The sequence below is a fragment of the Gymnogyps californianus genome, chromosome 4 (genome assembly GCF_018139145.2).
Source record: "Gymnogyps californianus isolate 813 chromosome 4, ASM1813914v2, whole genome shotgun sequence".
NCBI classification, from domain to species: domain Eukaryota; kingdom Metazoa; phylum Chordata; class Aves; order Accipitriformes; family Cathartidae; genus Gymnogyps; species Gymnogyps californianus.
The window spans coordinates 40,326,359-40,347,095 of record NC_059474.1 but is presented as its reverse complement, the minus strand read 5'-3'; the positions used below and the strand labels follow the sequence as shown (position 1 = coordinate 40,347,095).

Below are 20,737 nucleotides of genomic sequence, written 5' to 3'. Positions count from 1 at the left end.
CCATGATCTTCTACTGAACTATATTTCCCAGCAAGTTTGTTGTTCTGAATGGGCTAACTTGAATCTTTTGCTTAGTCTTCTTACTTTGCTTGCATTTGTTCTAGAGTCTTCTGCTTCATATTCTAGAGTCCTTTGCACTTTTGTAGGTAGAATCTCATGTCACTCTTCATATTATCTTTCTGATGTTATTCCTGATGCTTCCAAAGAGACAACGGCACCTTTGCAGTTGCCTTATATACAAACATAAATGAAATGGAGAAATCAATTTATGCTGTTAATTGTTGTGCAGTCTAAAATTATTTCCTGCATTTCTGGTAATTGATTTATAAAGTTACCCTAGGTATAATCTGCATTAATAGCATTTTCCCTAGAAAATCATAATGAGAGTTATTTTAATGTTCCAAATGTTCCCCAGTGAACAAAAAATTTTCAGCATTTTTTTTTTTTTAGTATGTATCGGAATAGGCTTTGTTCTACATCAATCATTAAGGAATATAGGTAGGTCTTGGCATTTATCATAATATGACAAATTAATTGTATTCTTCATTATCAAAATTGAAAATTAGATTAAAAACTGAATAATGGAAGATGTCAATTCCTTATTTCTAGAAAAGGGGTACAAAATTAATTTGTTTTTTTAATACAAGATCACAACTTCAAAAATACAGATCTATGGTGTTAATTATTCATTTGGACTGTACAGTATCTTATAAAACTAAGAGCCAGCTCTCCGTAAAAACAAAAAGTGGGAAATAAACATGAGGTTAAAAACTGTGGTTCTCGATAATGTGGATCATCAAGTGAAATATGTCTTCTGTTTATGCAGGTGTCAAATTAGATATTTAATGGCCTATTCTGGCTTCAAAAATCTATGAACGCTTCATAATTGCACACGTAGTTTTGAGGAAGAAAAAATCTAAAGGCAATTGTTCATAAACACTTTTTTGACTGCTACAATTTTTTTTTTTATAGTTCATACTGCTTTTATTTTGCTTGTATTTGCTGTGCTATGCAGATTTACTTATACTGAAATGACTTGTATTTTAGGCTCTGCTACAGGCCTTTACTCATGGAAATTGTTAGGACAATGTATATGATTTAACATACTTTAGTATAAAATTATGTTAATAAATCTGACAGCTGTTTCTATTTTCTGCTGTATTAAGAAGAAAGTCGGATTTGATGGAGCCAGAACTACTTTAAGTCAAATGTTGCAAAGCCAACTTCATTAATTTCACTGGTACACACAGTAGAGCAGGGTACTAAAAATTTCAAGGAGATAAAAATGATGTTTGCAAACCTTGTAACTATTGAAAGGATATACTTGATTTCATTTTGAAATAATCTGTTTTCTTGTGCACTTAAAGGTTCTAAAAATCAGAAACATGTCTTAAGACCAGAGTCTCTTGAAGGAACAGATGAAGAGGATCCAGTTACAGCGCTGGAGTGGGACCCTTTGTCAACTGACTACCTTCTTGTTGCTAATTTACATAATGGTATTCGACTAGTTGATTCTGAATCTCTGTCCTGTATCACAACTTTTAATTTTCCCAGTGCAGCAGCATCTGTTCAGTGTTTAGCCTGGGTTTCTAGTGCACCTGGAATGTTTATAACTGGAGGTAAGCCTTTTATTTCCTGATTTATACAAAAGTAATAAATATGGGACTGAGTCTTCAAAACTGATACTTCAAGTTTGATCTTTCTGTTTCTTAACATTTCTACAAATGAAAGCGTACATGCATTGTACAAAAAAACCCCATAAAACTGTAGAAAAGAACAGAAACTGCACTGAACAGTTATTACTTATTTTGTATTTGTTGGGTACATAAACAAGTGACTATTTTTTTTTTTTTATACTAAATAATATTTTCCTCATGCACACTTTAGCAACAAATATGAGAGTTACTTTAGGAATAGGAATAAAAATGCGTTGTACTAGTGGATGTCACTTCTTGATCCCCTGCTTTTCTTTCTCTATTTTTAGAAGGATTTAAAAAAAAAAAAAAAAATCTGTTTCCTGCCTCTTTTCTACACCATAGCCTTTACTGCTCAGGTTGAACTAATGAATAAGGAAAGTGAGACTGTGAGAATATTTTATAATGAGAGGGGTTCCACAGAGTTTATCTACTGAAGTTTAAATAACTAATGTTAATAATTATTGTTGTTAATAGTGATATTACCATGGAGATGACAGTGCCTGCTTATAAAATTCTTCTTAGGTTTCTAAGTTTAATGCGTTGTATTTTTGCTTAAATCAGTCCTTAAACCGCATACCTCTGTGTACAGTAAAAAGAGGATAATATATAAAAAAAATAAATGTTTTTGTATGGTTTTTTTTTGAACCTCAGATTCTCAGGTTGGTGTGTTACGTATTTGGAATGTTTCACGTACAACACCTATAGATAACTTTAAATTGAAGAAAACTGGTTTCCATGGTTTGCATGTGCTAAGTTCTCCTCCAAAGAAAAAGTGTAAGTGTAATTTTGATTGTTATTCATTGCAATGGCTGCAAGTTAAGAAAATCTTATTTGTGAATCTTGTAATATCCGAGTCGATCTCTGTAAGCTTGTGTCAGTTCTGTAGTTCTTAATTAAACAAAGTACTCTCTGGTGCCAGTGGACTAGACAAATGTGTAAAGGATCAAGCACTTTATAAGGTCCTGCTTTAGTAGGACAGGCTTCATACAGGAATTCTCCATTTCTTTTGTTTTTAATCTCATTGGAATACAAAGCATTTCACTCTTTATAATAAATGAAAAATAAAAAATAATGTTATCTGTTTATATCTTTTGCTTTATTTTGTTAAGCATGTTCATCACAGTATCCTACTAAAAATCACCATACATCCTCAACAAGTGAGGCTGTTCCTCCTCCAACTTTAACCCAAAACCAAGCATTTTCTCTTCCACCTGGTCACGCTGTCTGTTGCTTCATGGATGGTGGAGTGGGGCTTTACGACATGGGAGCCAAAAAGTGGGATTTCCTTAGAGATTTGGTACGTTTCATCTCTGTCTTTGGAATGAGAGTTTATTGGGCTTATACACTTTCTTCTAACAGCAAAAAATGGAGAATGAAGTCTTCGCAGCACTGTAAAACAGTTTCTGTCATTAAAAAGAGTCTAAATTTCTAGGAAACAAAATGACAGTTCTGAAGTCAAAAGTAATTCTTTATTGCAAAAGACTGAATCCTGTTGGAAGTATTCTAGCAGTTTGTTTTCATCCAGAAATAAAGATCGAAGGGCTTGGATTTTTTTTTTTTTTAACTGAAATTTTAATTTGATGGCCTTCTCAGAAATATTATCTGGAGGGTTTTCTATAATCCAGAATAAAAGTTCTAGTCAAAATAGAGAGAAAAATATATGCAACTCAGATGGTAAGGTCACTCAGTTTAAAATGACAAGGACAGAATTATTAAATCTTCTTTGAAGCAGAAATTCAAAACTGGGTTTATCACATATTAGGTGAGCTGCCTCTTCGCTGGGCTTTTGGTTATTCTTGAGGATTTTTCTGTTTTCCTCTTTCCCTGTTCCCTTTTCATTGGAGGAACTTGAATAATTTTCAACTGTACTCCCATATGTGTTTGAATAGAGGCTGCTGGTTGGTGTTCTTTTTCCATTTTTGATGGTTTTGGTCCTGTAAAGCAACTGAGGCTTAAAAAAATTCTTACATATTATCTGTTTCTCATGTATGTGTCAAGTTAAATTCTGCAAGCGCGTGTCTTCGCAAACAAGCAATTGACATGTGAAATTTCTAATGGATTGAAGTCTAAACTGCAATAGAGCACAGACTGTATTTAGAAACATAGAAAACTCAATGGAATACTAGAAAACTTGTAGAACATGATCAACATGCAAAGCTTTATTTTTTCAGTCAGATACTTTTTACCTAAAGGGCAAAATTATTTCTGTTTTTAAAAAATTATTTTTTCTTGGTTGTTTTTTAGCTTAATTTTTTAAAATTCTGTTTTTTAGCAACTCAGTTCCAACAGAAAATGCTAACAAGTCCCTGGCATTGCATCACTCTTGTTCCAGGGCAGAATTTTTCTGCCTTTAATAATGATCTGTGAAAGGGAGGAGGAGTGTTACAGTCCAACCTATTATATGCCTTTTAATTTTGACTGATGAGCCATAACACACAGGGTTTTTGGAACTCATAATTGACCTGACAGGTTATAATACAGTGTATTTTAGAGTTTTATCTAGAGTTGGACTTCTGAAAAAAATCAAGTGTAATAAAAATGGATTAAATATTTGTTTCATTTAAGGGACATGTTGAGACCATCTTTGATTGCAAATTCAAACCTGATAACCCTGATCTTCTTGCTACAGCTTCATTTGATGGCACAATAAAAGTTTGGGACATAAATACTTTAACAGCGGTTTACACATCTCCTGGTAATGAGGGGGTTATTTATTCCCTTTCTTGGGCTCCAGGTAAGAATATTTTGCTTTAGGTCTAAATGTTCTTTGAATTAGCATTGACTAGCAGAATTTGTGTTATAAAAGTATTACTTTTAGACAGAAGGGTATCTTATAAGGTTTAAACATAACTGAACTATTATCTGTGAAACCTGTAGAATTCAATGCTTCAGACCTTGTTGAGGCTTACCCTTATGAGGAATGATCTCAGTATTTCATACTGAGTCAGAATGGAGGGAGGAAAATCTCCAGAACCTTTCTAGCATTACATTATGTAGATGATGAAAAGGCTTTCTTTGCATGGGAAGCAGCTAATAAAGGAATTCAGATTCTATTTTGTGCTGAAAAAGTGGAACATTTGTGTCTAGTTTTTTCTCTTCCTTCTTTGTGTAGGATTCTAATCACTGACGAGCTCTGCTTTTACTTTATTAGAATAGGGAGTACCTTTTCTGCAAAGGATCTACTTTTTCTTTGAGAAGTCACTGAAGTCAGTGGGAAATTTTCTTCTTAAAACTGTTCTGCAACCCACTTAGGTGAACCTGGGAGTAATTTTCTGATAGTTACTAATGTCGATAGTTGCTGATAGGTAGGCTTTCTTGTTGTGTTTTAGTTCTTTGGACAGCAGATGCATCTTTTAAAAAGTCGAAATAATTCAGCTCACTGCATTTCTCTCCTATGCTTTTAAACTCTAAGCTGACAGGAAAAAAATATTGTGATAGGAAGTTTAATGTAGTCTGCATATGTGAAATGAATTTGCACTTTTTTCGTTTCAGAGTGTCTCTTGCACCTTGTTCCTCTTCACAAATAACCTGTCTTGCTATATGGAAATTATGGCAATATGAAATATGGTGTTTTCTTTTGTGTTATTTTGTTTTGAAATTTAAATTCAGTTTATAGTAGCATCTCACATTGAAAGAATAGTTTGTTCACTGAGAGGGTGCTTTTCAAGTCTTGTATTCTGATTTAAAAAAAAAAAAAAGTAAATTTAAGCTAATTGGAAGCATAAGCTTCAACTTCAGTTCCTTACCATCCTGTCCAAAAGTTCCTGTCCATCCCAGACAGAACTTTTCCTGCTTCTTTCACATCCCTTACTCCTAGAGAGTTCCTCTCCGCCTCGTACTTTATTCCTAATATATAATCCAACACATGCCACCATTTGTATTTGGTCTCAAAAGACCTTTGAACGTAGTGGTATAAAATAACAGTCAAAACTTTTATATAAATGTGCCATATAGCTGTTTAGGAAAAGTATAGCTATATTGGGATAGAGGGTCACTGTGGTGAGGAGACCTTGGTGGCTTTTGGATTAGGCCTGAATTCAGTTTTCAGGTTCTCACTATGGAGTCATATATTCAGATTTTCTACGCCGTAGAGTGTGGTTACGGATTCAGGTACATTCTTGATGGGCTTACGTACTGCAGTGGTGCAAGATTAAGAAAACAAAGTACTGTCATATGTTCTGTCGCATTCTTCCTGATTTGTCTTAGTATGTAGGGAACTTCAAAAGAAAATGCTCTAGTTGCTACAACTTTAAGCTTGAAACATTGAGATTGTATCTCTCTTTCAGTTTGAGTCATATGCATCATGGACGTTATTTTCTTGTCACCTTAACTGCAAGACTTTCAGCAGGCATTGAGAATACTTTTTACAACAATACAACTTTTATTTTGCCCTTTCCTCAAAATAGGAATGTAGAAAAGCAGGTCAGGCTTTTATTGAAATTGATATTTGTGACTTAGTGTCAAATGCTGGCCTTAAACTATGCAAAACTCTTGTTTGCATGCCATTGATGTCTTCCATTTATGTTACATTTCTTGAATTAAAGTAGAAACACATTAGTCAAACAATATTGTGATCTTATATTTATTGTGAGATCTTACAAGTATCTTTCTCTAAAGGAGATCTGAACTGCATAGCAGGTGCAACATCCAGAAATGGTGGCTTCATCTGGGATGTCCTAAAAGGCAAAATGATAACCAGATTCAGTGAGGTAAGATGAGATTACTTCTTTTTTTGTCTATATGAAATGTAAGTTAGTCGTTCCCTCTAGTGTCAATAAATAAAGATGGGTCAAAGTTCATATGTTTTCAAAAGGTGCTATGATATAAAAATCTATAGAATGAATTATGTGGGTGCCATTTTATCTCTGAGGCAGAAGTATTTTTACTTCCTCAGACTGGGTTTGTGACATGAGAATGATGAAGTACCAGATGGTCTCCATTGTCTTAAAATCGGTCCTGTAGTGATACACAGCAAAAACATAGCTGAGTCTTTCTTAAACACATAAATGTGTATGGACATATAGACTTTAAACTGGGTATCAAAATGTAAAATGATGTTCTGTATTTTCAAACATAAGGCCCAGAAAAAAATTTCAGTCCCTGAAGTCTAGACCAATAAAGCTCTATTTTGCAGCACACTAAACAGTATGCCTTACTTAGAAGCTTGCCTTGTATTACCCGAAATCTATGCAGGCATTTGCAAGTCCTGAAACAGTAGCATAATTGTTATTGGCAGAAGGAGCTATTTAATACTATGCTGTAGTATTCTATACTATTTTGTGTATTCTTAGTATATAGCTGTAATCTTTGGATTATACAGACATAATTAACTGTGGCATCTGCATCAGAGGACAAAGGATGCTCTTTAAGAAGACAGAGATGGGGGCAGGGGCGGGCAAAAAACAAATATACATACATACATACATTCAGGAGTTACTGAGTTCTAACACTCAGAAGATTTGCACTTGTGCTACTAAACGTCTTTCCTCAAACACTCATCCTGATACACATCCCACTTAAGTTTTCACATACCACAATTATTCATGCCCACTAACTTCATTATTCCAACAAGAGGCTAACCTTTATTCAAGCTTCGGGTTTATATAGTTATGGGTTGCTCATTCTTCAACTTGACCTAGTTTTTTCTCTTGGATCCTGGAGAGTATGGCAGTTCTACTGTCTCTCTCCTCAGTCCCAATTTTTTGGACTTGGATTCTCAAATATCCCATCTATATTGGGGACTCATTATAATGTGTTTTTTTACAGTATACTTTAGTGGGAGAAAAGGGCTGAAGCCCATAGGAGAATAAATTAAAAAAGATGAGTCAATAGATGAGAGAAAAAGGGGTGAATTATTTCTTATTGATAGGTATTTTGCATTTTTTGAAGCATGGAAAGAATGGAATCTTCTGCATTGCCTGGAGTCATAAAGATTCCAAAAGAATAGCAACCTGCAGCGGTGATGGATTTTGGTGAGTGTTACTGGAAGAAAAAAAAAAATTGCTAAATGCACTTATCAAGTCAGTAAACTTTGACAGTACTATCAGTGATTAAATTTAAAACTTTTCTTACTGGATGAAACTTGGATTATATTAATCTCCTGTACTTGTTAGGACATATTTTTCATGGTTTTAAGAGAAAAAAAATAAAGGAAATGTTTGCAAAAGGAATAGTGTCTAAGACACTCTGATAGTGAAACTGAATATTGATTTTTATTTAGCCAAGAATGTTCTTCTAGGTGTCTTGTCTGTAGATATGAAGGACACTTTTCAAAAGCTATCCCACTTTACTTGTCTTCATTTTTTGAATTTTTTTTTTTACGTTTGTTATTTCAAGGACTAGGAATCATTATTTTAGAACAAAGTAATTGCAATTGTACTATTACAGGAGTATCATAGCTTATTTGTAAAAACTTGCAAATGCCCCTTGAGAACAATTTTGCATGTATGGTGTTTCATTTTTAAATCCTTGTTCATTCTTTTCCTTTGCTACCCATGTTATTTCAGCTCAAACATAACGGGCATGAATTTTAGAAAAAAATCAACTTTTTTTTCTTTTTTTTTTCTTTTTTTTTTTTTAATCCCTAAAGATCTATTTGTACCATAAAGCCATAGCTACAACTTAGATTTTTGGGCTATGCGGATCCTTTCAGGGAGGGAGGTACCACAGTGGACATCTTTACAGCCCCTCTGAAGGAACACAGAATCTGAAGTCCAATTAAATGTTTTGTTTGGAAATATATAGTTAGCCTTGTAGTTGAGGGCCTGTACAAATAAAGATTTCTCATGTTCTTTCTGTATACTTTTTTTGATGTCTGGCTTATTTGCACAAAATCAAACTTGACTTTTGGATAGCCTACTCAGAATGCTTTTTTCCTCATAATATTACATTGTAATTGGTTTCAGTATTATTCGAACCATTGATGGCAAGGTTCTTCACAAGTACAAACATCCAGCTGCAGTGTTTGGCTGTGATTGGAGTCAAAACAACAAGTAAGTAAAAATTAACCCAAAGAATTGATAATATTTACTATTTAAATTGATTACCAATGAAGTAACACAAAGTTATTTAGAATGTGATATTTACTGTGATGTTAGAGCACTGAAATTGTTTCTGTTCCACTGTAGGATATGTCTGTAGCAGCTCTGTATTCCCAGTAGTGGATTTCATTGCCCAGCATGAACTTACTTAACTTTCAAAAGAGGATCTTTTCATATTGATGAGAGAAAAAAAATAATTCTCTGGCTGAATAAAAAAGGAGAAAAAAAAAAAGCAGACAATCAATACCAGGAAAGAGGGGTTTAGATTGGCTTCCTTTCAGTGACTGCTAAGCTGAAGATATAGTAGGCAACTAAATACACTGTGATATATGTTAATTTTGCAGATAATTCCGAATAACAACATGAGAACTTTTTGTCAAAAAAAAATTATACAGTAATTCAATCTATTAATAGTTGTGTGTTGGGTGCTTGGTCAGACTGTAGTGCAAATACTATTCCCTATTGCAACTAATGGATCTGTATCAGGTTTTTTTCTGAATTAGTATATTTAATTGGATTATCAATAATTACATCATAAAGAGACAAAGGAAAAGCAAAAATATGCTATTTTTTGAAGTAAATTGCAAAATACACATCATACTTATTTTTAAACTAAAAAAACATAAGTACTTTTGATTATCCCTGTGACCAAGGATTTTACTATTTTTATTTTGCAGAGATATGATAGCTACTGGATGTGAGGATAAAAATGTTCGTGTTTACTACTTGGCAACCAGCTCTGATCAGCCACTGAAAGTTTTTACAGGGCATACTGCAAAGGTGTTTCATGTACGGTGGTCTCCTCTGAGAGAAGGAATCCTCTGCAGTGGCTCTGATGATGGGTGTGTATTTCTGAACTATTAGAAAACTTAAAACCTCAAGCAGGACTATTAGAGAAACTTAAGATCTTTAGTTGTGCTGATGCTGGCATCTTCAAAAACTCTGTGAAGAATATAATCTAAATCTCTGCCTTGTTCAGATTCAGGCTGTAGCTTAGCTGTTAGCTTAATATAGTATTTGGGCAGCAGGATCATTATCTAAAATTGTCACAACTGCTGTAGCAATGCAACTTTCCAAATGCTTTCCCAAGCGTAGAGTCAGTGACTGGTACCTGTTACTCCCAGGAATGATACAAGGAGGATACCACATGGTTACATTATGTCTAAAGATATGGATGCAAGACCTGCTCTTATTTGTTGTCTTTCAAAAGTATAATTAAGTGGAATCTGTGGAGATTTTTAATGAGTGCTAGGTACTTCTGTTTTGTTGGTTTTGATGACATTTTTTGAGGGAGAGCACAACCTCCTGGTAAGCAGGAGGAAGGATTTTTCTATGATTGTAAGCTACTTCCCTGTAGAGCATACAAAACCTTTTTGTAAAGGATCACAAGTTTGGAGTATTGGTTTCTACTGCTTTCCCCAACATCATTCATTAGGTGTCTATGCTTGCAGCAAATTCATGAAAGAAACCAACTTGACAACAAACTTTTTACGTGTAAATCCTCTCTATTTCACTTGAGCAAGAAGCAGTGAATCCAAAATTCTGTCATAGTGTCGTCATGAGATATTCTGATTTTATTACCAATCATGGCTATGTAATAAGACTTGATTACAGAGGGATTTCCAGAGTACAGTCACGCTTTCACTTTGAGGGAAGGGGATCGTTGAATAACTTAGTCCCAGGTAACACAGACAGTAAGCAGTCTTTTGAGTTTATTGTACTTGGTAACACTCCTGTTCATAGTCAAACTCAGAACTATTTCAGATGACCTGTTTAGCACTTATACAGTACATAGGAACAGTATGCAAGGGTCACATATGAGTACATATTGCTGTAGGACAATATATATGTAAATATATAAAATGGCCTTCTAACTTGTGGATTCTACTTTGTGACTTGAGGTCCATCAAATGGCCCCTTTGCAGCGCTGGAGAAACTGTAATAGGTGGCTTTGCTGCCATGAGTGAGCTTTGGTAACATATTTGATAATGTAAAAAAATTTAGCCAGAATTACAATGATCTTTTCAAGAAACTGAACTTTTAACTTCCTAGTTCTGTAGTCTGCTCAATGAGCTGTACCTAGCGATAGCAGCTAGTGAAAATAAAAGGAAATGTTAGAAACTTACTTGGTTGAAAGGGAAGAAAAAAATAGTAAGAAAGCTGGTACGAATTCTTCCTCGTTACTTGTGTAATTGTGGTGGGAGTTTCACAATTTAAGATAGTGTGGTGTCCACTTCTGCCATGTGACAAATGCCATGTTCAAAGGAGAAAGAGAATAGAATAGAATATTTCAGTTGGAAGGGACCTACAACGATCATCTAGTTCAACTGCCTGACCACTTGAGGGCTGACCAAAACTTAAACCATGTTGTTAAGGGCGTTGTCCAAATGCCTCTTAAACACTGACAGGCTTGGGGCACCGACCACCTCTCTAGGAAGCCTGTTCCAGTGTTTGACCACCTTCTCTGTAACTAAATGCTTCCTAATGTCCAGTCTAAACCTCCCCTGGTGCAGCTTTGAACCATTCCCACGCATCCTATCACTGGATACCAGGGAGAAGAGATCAGCACCTCCCTCTCCACTTCTCCTCCTCAGGAGGCTGTAGAGAGCAATGAGGTTGCCCCTCGGTCTCCCTTTCTCCAAACTAGACAAGCCCAAAGTCCTCAGCCACTCCTCATAGGACATGCCCTCCAGCCCTTTCACCAGCTCTGTTGCCCTCCTCTGGATGCATGCAAGGACCTTCACATCCTTCTTGAATTGTGGGGCCCAGAACTGCACACAGGACTACAGGTGAGGCCGCACCAATGCTGAATACAGCGGGATAATCACCTCTTTTGACTGCCTGGTTATACTGTGTTTGATGCACCCCAGGATGCGGTTTGCCCTCTTGGCTGCCAGGGCACACTGCTGACTCATACTGAGCCTGCTGTCGACCAGCACCCCCAGATCCCTTGCTGCAGGGCTGCTCTCCAGCCACTCCTCTCCCAAATTACACTTGTGCCGGCATTACTCTGTCCCAGGTGTAGAATCTGGCGTTTGAACTTGTTAAATTTCATGCTATTAATCATTGCCCAATGCTCAAATGCACCTCCCAGTTTGGTATTATCAGCAAACTTGCTAATGGTGCATTCAACTCCTGCATCCAGATCATTGATAAATATATTGAACAGAACTGGCCCTAGAATTGAACCCTGAGGAACACTGCTGGTGACCAGTCAGCAGCCACATGTAGCCCCATTCACTAGAACCCTTTGAGCACTGCTGTTCAGCCAGTTCTTCATCCAGCGCACCGTGAACCTGCTCATCCCACCATTGGAGAACTTATCCAGAAGGATGCTGTGAGGGACAGTATCAAAAGCCTTACTAAAATCCAGAAAAACTACATCCACCGCCTTCCCTTCATCTACTAGGCGGGTGACCTTATCATAGAATATCAAATCAGTTAAACAGGACTTTCCCTTTGTGAACCCATGCTGACTATGCCTGTGCCTGGTGATTGCATTATTCTTTAAATGCCTTTCAATAGTACCCAGTATGATCTTCCTAATTTTTCCAGGAACTGAGGTTAGACTAACAGATCTGTAGTTTCCTGGGTCTGTTAGAGGGCTGTTAAAGCCATAGGAAAGACAGATCTTACAGTTTTGCTTTAGTTTTGTATCTTTTTTTTTTTCCCCTTGAGAGTCCTAACAGACAAATCTATTACACATGCAGGCATATGAGCAAACTTCTTTTCTCTCACTGATATGTAAGATAATGGTGCATGTGAGATTTTGAAAGACTATGCAGTGGATGGAATAGTTTCTTACTCTGGTGAACTGTCTTTTGTGTATTTTGTACCCCATCCTAAACATGAAGGGCATTGGCGCCAACCTCTCCTATTACAACTTCTATAAACATATTGCAAATAAATATTCTGATGAATTTGAAGCTTAGAATATTGCTGAAGTAGAGAGATAATCATATTTCAGTAGGTGATTTGATGGACATAGGCCTTTTTTATCCTGTTTCAGTACTGTTCGAATATGGGATTATACACAGGATGCCTGTATAAATGTTCTTAGTGGACATACAGCTCCAGTACGGGGACTGATGTGGAATCCTGAAATTCCTTACCTTCTAATATCCGGTAGTTGGGACTATACAATTCGAGTCTGGGACACAAGAGATGGAACATGTTTGGACACAGTTTATGATCATGGTGCAGATGTATATGGTAATATTTTTAAATTTTGTTCTATTTTTGTATTGAAATGCATTTTAAAATATTTTAAAATTTATAAAATAATTTAATCAAGCTGGTTATTAGAGAAACTTAATTATTTGACCACATTTTTAAATGCCCTCTCTGCTAGGATTAACATGTCATCCTAGTCGTCCGTTTACTATGGCATCTTGCTCTCGTGACTCCACTGTGAGACTCTGGTCATTGACACCTCTTATAAACCCTCTACAAATAAATATCTTAGCAGATAGATGTTGGGATGAGATTATTGGTAATACAGGTAAGTAAGCCATCGTTTTAATTTTCTGTATGTTACTATACTTTTTTTTCTTTTTTCTTAGTTTTTTTTAATTTTCATGTATAAATCTGTGTGTGTGTTAGATCGTGCTGTGGAATCTGGTGCTCCTCCTTTGCTCTGTGGTAAAGTTTCCAGGGATATTAAACAAGAAGTGGAAAAATTGACAGGAAATCCTCGAGGAAACAAGCTAAGGTGGTTTTCAGAATGTTTTTCAGTAAGTATTCTGCAAACTTAATGATGTTGTCAGTGTGCATGACTTTCTTCTCTGAAGTCAATCTCCAAAACTGAAATTTTTTTCTTTACTACCATTTTTTTTTTCTCTCTTTCTTAATGGGAGCTCAGAAAATATGCAGAAATCAATTCTGTCTCTTAACAGTTCTGCATGTAAAAATGTCCATGACTGAATTGTTTGTCAGTTGTGAATACCAATTTTTCACAGAGTGAAATAGGTGGGATAATTTAATTTTCCATAGGAAAGGTTTGATTTGACAAGAATTTTCTATTGAAGAAAATGAAAAGATGTATTTTATCAAACTACATTGGAGTTTTTAATTTTAATCCATCAAAGGTACACCCTCATTACACATAAAGTTTGAACTGCCCAAGCGTCTGTGCCAAAACTGCTGTATTACCTTCTAGGAGCTGTAGATCTGGATGACCCATGCCCCAGAATCCATCTATTGCCTTTGCTCCATTGCACAGTATTATTTCCTATAAATCACTGCAGCCTTTCTGTGCAATTGAGTTAAAAATATAAACTACTGGGTCCCTGTGAGTGCTTACCTGCATAGGAGCTGAACTTGAGGTAGAACAAGGGCAAAAATCACCTGGAACTATACAGCTTGTGTCAAGTACTGTTGTAATTTAAGTCAATACACTGATCTACAATGACCTAGTTCATCAAAAATACTTGTTTTGATTTCTAGCTAAATTGAAGTGTATGATTTAGAAACGCTGAAACAATCTTCCTCAATTACAAATCTTGAAATTTCCTGTTTTATTAAAAATATATTTTTATGGAAATCCTTGTTTTACAGAAGTTATAAATTTTGATGTCCCATGTTGATTTGAGAGTAAAACTGTTATAAGAATATTAGAATTTTCCAAGAACAAAAACTTTTTTTGATCAGCTCTGTTCAGTGCTTTTTGAATCCAGAAAATAAAGTTTTGTGCTTAAACTATGGGGAGTCAAGTAAGAGCTTTAAGGGACTGAAAAAAGAGGGAATAGTCTTTCCCCCCGCCCCCAGTAGGATCTTCTGCTTTTTACTAGCTCAGAAATAATTGGACTTCTAAACTTGTAATCCTGTTATTCTTAGAAAAGCTCCTTCAGGTCAAAGGTTTAATGAATTTTTTTTTTAAGCTTTTAATTACTCACTCTGTTCTAGACCTCATTCAATGTTAAACCATTGTCCTAGTTCTACAGAAGGGTTGATTCAAATGTTAGACCAATAAAAATGCTTTAAATTTATTAAAAAAAAAAAATTACCTTGATGGTCTGCAAGATTTTGTGCATATACTGTTACATCATATGTGTCTATTTTAAGATTTAATTTAAACCAGATTGTGGCAGTCAAGCCTTGAAGTTGTTTTTTACCTGGCCCATGCCTTTGCTTTACAGAAAATGGTAAACAAGTACTGGGGCAGCTCCTGCATCCCAGCAGCTGATTGTTGTTTTATGCCAGCAGTAGCCACCAGATAGCTTATATCCCTTTGGGAGCAAAAGGGAAAGCTCTAATGGCGAGCCCTCAACAGTGTCCACACATAACCAAATACTTAGGTCCATGGATCTTGCTCTATCTTCACGGCCTTCAAGAAGACTGAAGGAGTTGTATCTTGAACTAATTCATGTCTTCATAGTAAAGCTAATATTGAAATGGTCTGAAATTGTATTTCTTGGAATTGACAATTGTTTTCCAATGTCTTTATCAGTTCAACTTTCTCTCGTGAACATTACTGTAATACAACTGTTTTCTTCCCTAACAATTTTAGCCTCCAGGAGGCAGCAAAAATTTATGGGATTTGGTTGCTGTAATAAAAGGACAGGATGACAGTTTGCTTCCACAAAACTACTGCAAAGGAATTATGCATATGAAACATCTCATTAGATTTAGAATGGTAAGTGAAGCATAAATGGTATGTGAAAATGGTTGTTAATCCATATAGTATTTCACTCTTTAAAAATAACATTTAATGCTTTACAAAAGGGTCACAATTTATTTCATGTCCAAAGGTATTTGTGCAATATCAGTTCTCTGTGCAATACTAGTCTGTTAGAACAATAGCATCTAGCTAAGTCTGCGTGACTTCATGCGTACTCAGTGTTAAAATGCTAGGTTACAGTTATTAACTAGAAAAGCAGTTTTCAAGTCATGAAGAGAAATTGCAAAGCAAGCATCACAACAGCTTGAGCTGTGAAGCAAGTTTGTCTTCCCTATTATACATACTGTGCTTTTATATTCAGTAAAGTCAAATTATTTGGTTGTATAAACATGAAGTTTGTAGTTATGTTCAGATGCAGGGACAGGAGAATTCATGTCTGAAAATGGAGGAGAGTCAGCAGGCATATGCTCTGTAGCTGTCTGGAAGATGGAGTGGAAAAACAAGAACCTGTCATTAATACAGATATGCAGCTGAAGAGTGACTCAGACGTGAATGTGAAATTCAAGTACTAGGCCATAAATTTATTAGTAGCTGCATATATGAATATGCAACCAGACATACAGTTTGTGCAGAATATGGGGGTACGTGGTTCTGTTCAGGGACTTCCTAGGGATACTAAAGAATCCCATACTCTAAGGAATGGGTTGGAAATAGAGGAAAGATTGGTATGGATTGGGAAATGCATAACTCCCCACTTGCCACCCCCAGGGCTAAATACCTGCCAGGTATCACCTGTTGTTTGCTGTTGCAGGCTGTCTGTTTTGCAAAATCACGGACTTTTAAAGAGTGTCCTACATACCTTATGACTCTTAAGTGATGGAATTTTTTTGTTGGTGATGTTAACTGTAATAATAGCAGCTGCTCTGCTAATACTATGAAGCTGTGGGGGTATGTGTCCAAAAACCAGTTTTCTCAGCCAGTTAGCCTGAGAAGACGACATTAAGTCTTGACTCGTGCAGTGTAAGCAGTCTGTTTATCCCTGCAACACGATTTCATGCATTTATAACTCGGGTAACCTCGAGTAACTACAGTAATTGCTGATAATTCTGTGGATCAGGATTAAGTGTTCACATTAATTAAAAGCTTTTTGTCCCCTTTTTGCTGACTCAGAATCTTGCTTGAGAGCTTTAAGAGAAAGTAGGGGTAGGGTGATGCTGGCTGCTTGTGTATGGCTGCTAAAACCATTTTTTCCTTAGGAAACTGGATAATGGCATTGCAGCACCTAGACATTTCAGGATGAAGTAGGGACCTAGAGCAAGTGTGGTTTTTCTGTTTCTAGCAAACAGAGAGGATACTTGGGAGACTTCAGCATTAAAATGATAAAAAAAGGTAGAGGTGCCCTGTAAAAAAGTAACATTGTTTTAAAAAAACCAGATCGTTTGCCTTTCTCAGCAACTGCCATTGGTCTACGTTGCAGTTTACTTTGGTGAAGAATGTTCAAAATTCGTTCTCCATCCTCCATATATGCTATTGTAAAGCCATGAATAGTGAAACGTAATCTCATGTGCATTGATGATAGTTAAACTGAGAATTCTTGAAATGTGAAGCTCCTTTTGCCCCCCTTTTTTTTTTTTGATGTGATCCTGTTGCAGCTTGTTTCTCAAACTTTGCCAGATGGAGAAATTTAGTCTTATCTCTTCAACTAATATAAAAATTGCAGTGGTTGGAAATATAAATCATTTATTGGTCATAAGGTTAATGAGGTATGACAGGACAGATCAGGACACAGGTTGAGCCTACTGTCTTCTTTCTTTATGTGGACATCATTATAATGGTAATAAGTACAACTTCCAGCTCTGTATGGTTTATGTTCACAATTTTTTTTTTTTAAATTTCAAAAATATCAAGATTTTTATGATGGACATCTAGGTGAATTACTATTACCTATGAGAAAATGGTTGAGAATTAAAAAATATATATAAAAGAGATTAAAGGAAGAAAATCGAGGAAAGTGTATGTGTGCAACAAAACACTAACACAGTTACTTTAACAATATAAATAGTTCACTGTAATCTCATTGTAAGCTCTTCTAATTAGTTCATTGTAATCTCTTCCAATTAGCCTTTTCTCAAAATGATTTTTTTCTTAAATGATAGCCTTTATATTCCATTGTAATGTTTCACACTAGTTCATTAAGAAAACTTGTTTTCATCACAGAAAACTGTACTCTTTTTTTTTTAATTTTAGCTTTTTTTTTTTTCCCCCCTCCTCAGTCCAAGGCACAAGAACTGACAACAGTAAAAATGTCCAAGTTTGGAGGTGGTATTGGTGCACCAAGCAAAGAGGAGAGGCTTAAAGAAGCTGCAGAAATACATTTAAGATTGGGACAAATTCAGCGATATTGTGAACTAATGGTAGAACTTGGAGAGGTAAAATATCAGAACATTATTGAAGAACAATAAAATATGAAGGTTTCTGAAAACTAGCTACCCTAGCAAAGATGGGGTAGCAACAAAATGGGTCACAAGTGCAGAAAAGAGTAATCTTGCTCCAATTATTTTTAACATATGCAGTCTAATGCATAGCTCACTCATTATTTAACCTTTTGACAAATTTATTTTTAATGGACGAAACACGAAACTACTTAAAAATACAGCTGTTTCTCAAAATAAAATGATCAGGTTAAACGTATTGCTGCTTTCTTCTAGTGGGACAAAGCGCTCTCAGTTGCACCTGGTGTATCGATGAAATATTGGAGGAAGTTAATGCAAAGGTAAGGTAGTAAAAATATGATGCTGCATTGTAGCTTCTGTCTATGAAAGGACACAGACAAGTAGGAAGGATGGGTACTAATATCAATTGTACTTGGCTTTTGTTACAGCATTCTAGTGATGTTACTTTTTGTTCAGTAAACTTTGGGATGGAACTGCGGAGGATTTCAACAATGATTTTGTGTACAGGAATCAAGTTAAAGGGTTGAGCATAAATTGCAACTTTAACTCTTTAGTGCAGTATCCACAGTTTACGAGTCTTCTGAGGTCTGGAAAGGCAGATGGGTTTCAGTGAACTTTATACGGCTTCAGCTAACACCTATACCATAGAGATAAGTTTAGTGATCAATTATATATGTAGGTCTTTCTTGTTTATTTATTCATTTGTTTAATTAGGAGAGCTGATCAGTTAATTCAGGAAGAAAATGATGATGTCATCCCATACTGTATAGCTATCGGAGATGTGAAGAAACTAGTCTCTTTCTTTACTTCAAGAGGCCAGCTTAAAGAGGCTCTTCTTGTTGCACAGGTATTATTACGTATAACAGTGTGGGAGATGTATTTAGCTATTCGATTCCAGCTCTGAAGATGCCAAGCATATTTAAAATGCTAGCTCTGTTCACTTTTGCAAAATGGCTAAATAATGATACCCTACTCTTTACTTTCGTATTGTATTGACCAGTTTTTATGCAGAAATCATAAAAAGGTATTTCATGGTTACAGATTTTAAGCCTGATTCTTCTAAATTGCAATCAAATGCCCATAATGAAAACTGAGGTATTTGTTTTTGGTTGAAGTAGAAAATTAACCTGATATTTCAGCAGTCAGTATTGCCCTTAACATCAAAGACATGTAGGATTTCTCTTGCATTTCTACTGAGGTCTTGGTTATACTACTTCCTATAGAATCTTTGGGTGAAACTGCTCAGTTGCAGTAGTAATCAATATAGGAAATCAAACTTTCAAATTAATGCAAAAAACAGTACAAGAGATTACCAAAAGTATGTATGTCCCTTCTCCTTCCTAATGTAAACACAAGTTAAAGGACACACAAAACATGCGAGACTGATACTTTGTTTCACTCTTTCTCACCATTCCTTTATTCTTTTTGAGTAATTTCTGCATACTTAATATATTTTGTTAAATAACCTGTCAAGATTTGTCCCTGGTACCTTCTCTTATGCCTACCTGTCCTTGAACATTCAGTTGCCTCAGAGATAAGAACTTGAATAATGCACATGAATTTGTGCTTTAGAAATTGTCTGTCTGTATGTTGTTGTTCTTCCAACAGTAGCTGAATAGTGCACAGAATGTAACTTTGAGGTATGCTTAAATTTAACAAGTTATAATGTTTGAACCTTAAAGCTTTAGAAAGATCTTCATTTTTCTTGTAAGAGAGACATTGCAGGGGTTGCTTTTATTACAATTCATAGAACTGTCTATGTCTCAAAGGTTTAATCAGATAATATTAAGCAATAAAATACCAGGACTTACTTTCCCTTTTAACTGAGCCCCGAATTTTAATGTTGTTATCCCAGCTACACCTTAAAGCACATGAAAGAATTTCCTTTTAACCCACACTGATCTCTTCTCATTTAATGTTAGAAATAATTTATTGCCAGACACGAAAAAGGTTCAGCTTATGCCACTATATAAACTTTCCCAGACTTGCTGGTATACCTACTGAGAAGTATCTATGGAGTTCATCCTTTACTCACAGCCACTTGCTCCTTGGGGTGTAAAAATCAAGGTTGTAGCCCTCGCTGTCCATTTTAAGCATATTCAAATGCTGGAAAAATCCTGTACAGATGCATAGGAAGGAAGAGGTCTCTTGCGTCTATAGAATTTCTTGTATGGCTGGATAAAACTAGGCTAAGATTTAGCTATGAATAAGTTCATTGGTTTAAACATTTCCTTTGTTATAACTGGGCTTTAGAAGGATTTTTATAGGTCTTAGATTTTTTTGTTGTTGTTGAAAAATCACATTTCATATTCAGTTTGGTGCATTAATTAATCCATTTTTTTGTTAACTTCTAGACAGCTTGTGAGGGAAATATACAGATGTCACCACTCTCCACAACAAGTGGATCTTCAAATTCTGGTGGAAACAATACAGATGATTATAACGAGTAAGTTGTTCTATTTTATATCTAAAGCCTCATTTTAGTGCAGAATGTAAAGTCATGAAGGGAGATAAACCTTTAGTGGTTTAATTTGGCATCAGCAATGTAGAATTTGACAACAAAATATTACATCTTCTAGTACTGAGTTGATAGAGTTACTAACTGATGCTACACTGAATAATTCCCCTGTTGTGCCTCCTTCTGGCACCAAATGGATTTTTCATATGTATTATAATTATAAATATCCTTTTCATTTGCTTGATATTTAAGGTGCATTTCTATGCACTTAAATATGTTTAAATATGTAGCATGTGAACTTAGAACTTTTGGTAAGTGGAATAAGATTTAGCATTAACAAGTATCTATCAGATCCTATGTTTTATGCATCCTCTCCTCCTGAAGCTTCGCTGTTTATCATCAGTGAAGTTTTTGAAAATGTACACTAATGGCCATATTTTCATTGTATGTGCCCATAAAAGAAACCATGC

General features: G+C 35.5%; 1 protein-coding gene across 5 annotated transcripts in view; it reads left to right on the top strand.

Moving 5' to 3' along the window:
- The window catches only part of WDR17 (WD repeat domain 17), a 46,376-nt gene that overhangs the window by 12,801 nt on the left and 12,838 nt on the right, over positions 1-20,737 (top strand). For 3 of the 5 annotated variants that reach the window (XM_050895707.1, XM_050895708.1, XM_050895710.1), the window contains 16 exons: positions 1,368-1,619; positions 2,349-2,471; positions 2,807-2,994; positions 4,263-4,431; positions 6,315-6,406; positions 7,587-7,669; positions 8,603-8,689; positions 9,415-9,579; positions 12,747-12,949; positions 13,089-13,238; positions 13,340-13,470; positions 15,246-15,371; positions 17,630-17,785; positions 18,065-18,129; positions 18,524-18,656; positions 20,164-20,255. In XM_050895707.1, the coding sequence (XP_050751664.1) occupies positions 1,368-1,619; positions 2,349-2,471; positions 2,807-2,994; positions 4,263-4,431; positions 6,315-6,406; positions 7,587-7,669; positions 8,603-8,689; positions 9,415-9,579; positions 12,747-12,949; positions 13,089-13,238; positions 13,340-13,470; positions 15,246-15,371; positions 17,630-17,785; positions 18,065-18,129; positions 18,524-18,656; positions 20,164-20,255 (2,215 nt within the window). The remainder of the gene's footprint in view (positions 1-1,367; positions 1,620-2,348; positions 2,472-2,806; positions 2,995-4,262; positions 4,432-6,314; positions 6,407-7,586; positions 7,670-8,602; positions 8,690-9,414; positions 9,580-12,746; positions 12,950-13,088; positions 13,239-13,339; positions 13,471-15,245; positions 15,372-17,629; positions 17,786-18,064; positions 18,130-18,523; positions 18,657-20,163; positions 20,256-20,737) is intronic. The other 2 variants (XM_050895712.1, XM_050895711.1) reach the window with 1 other exon arrangement.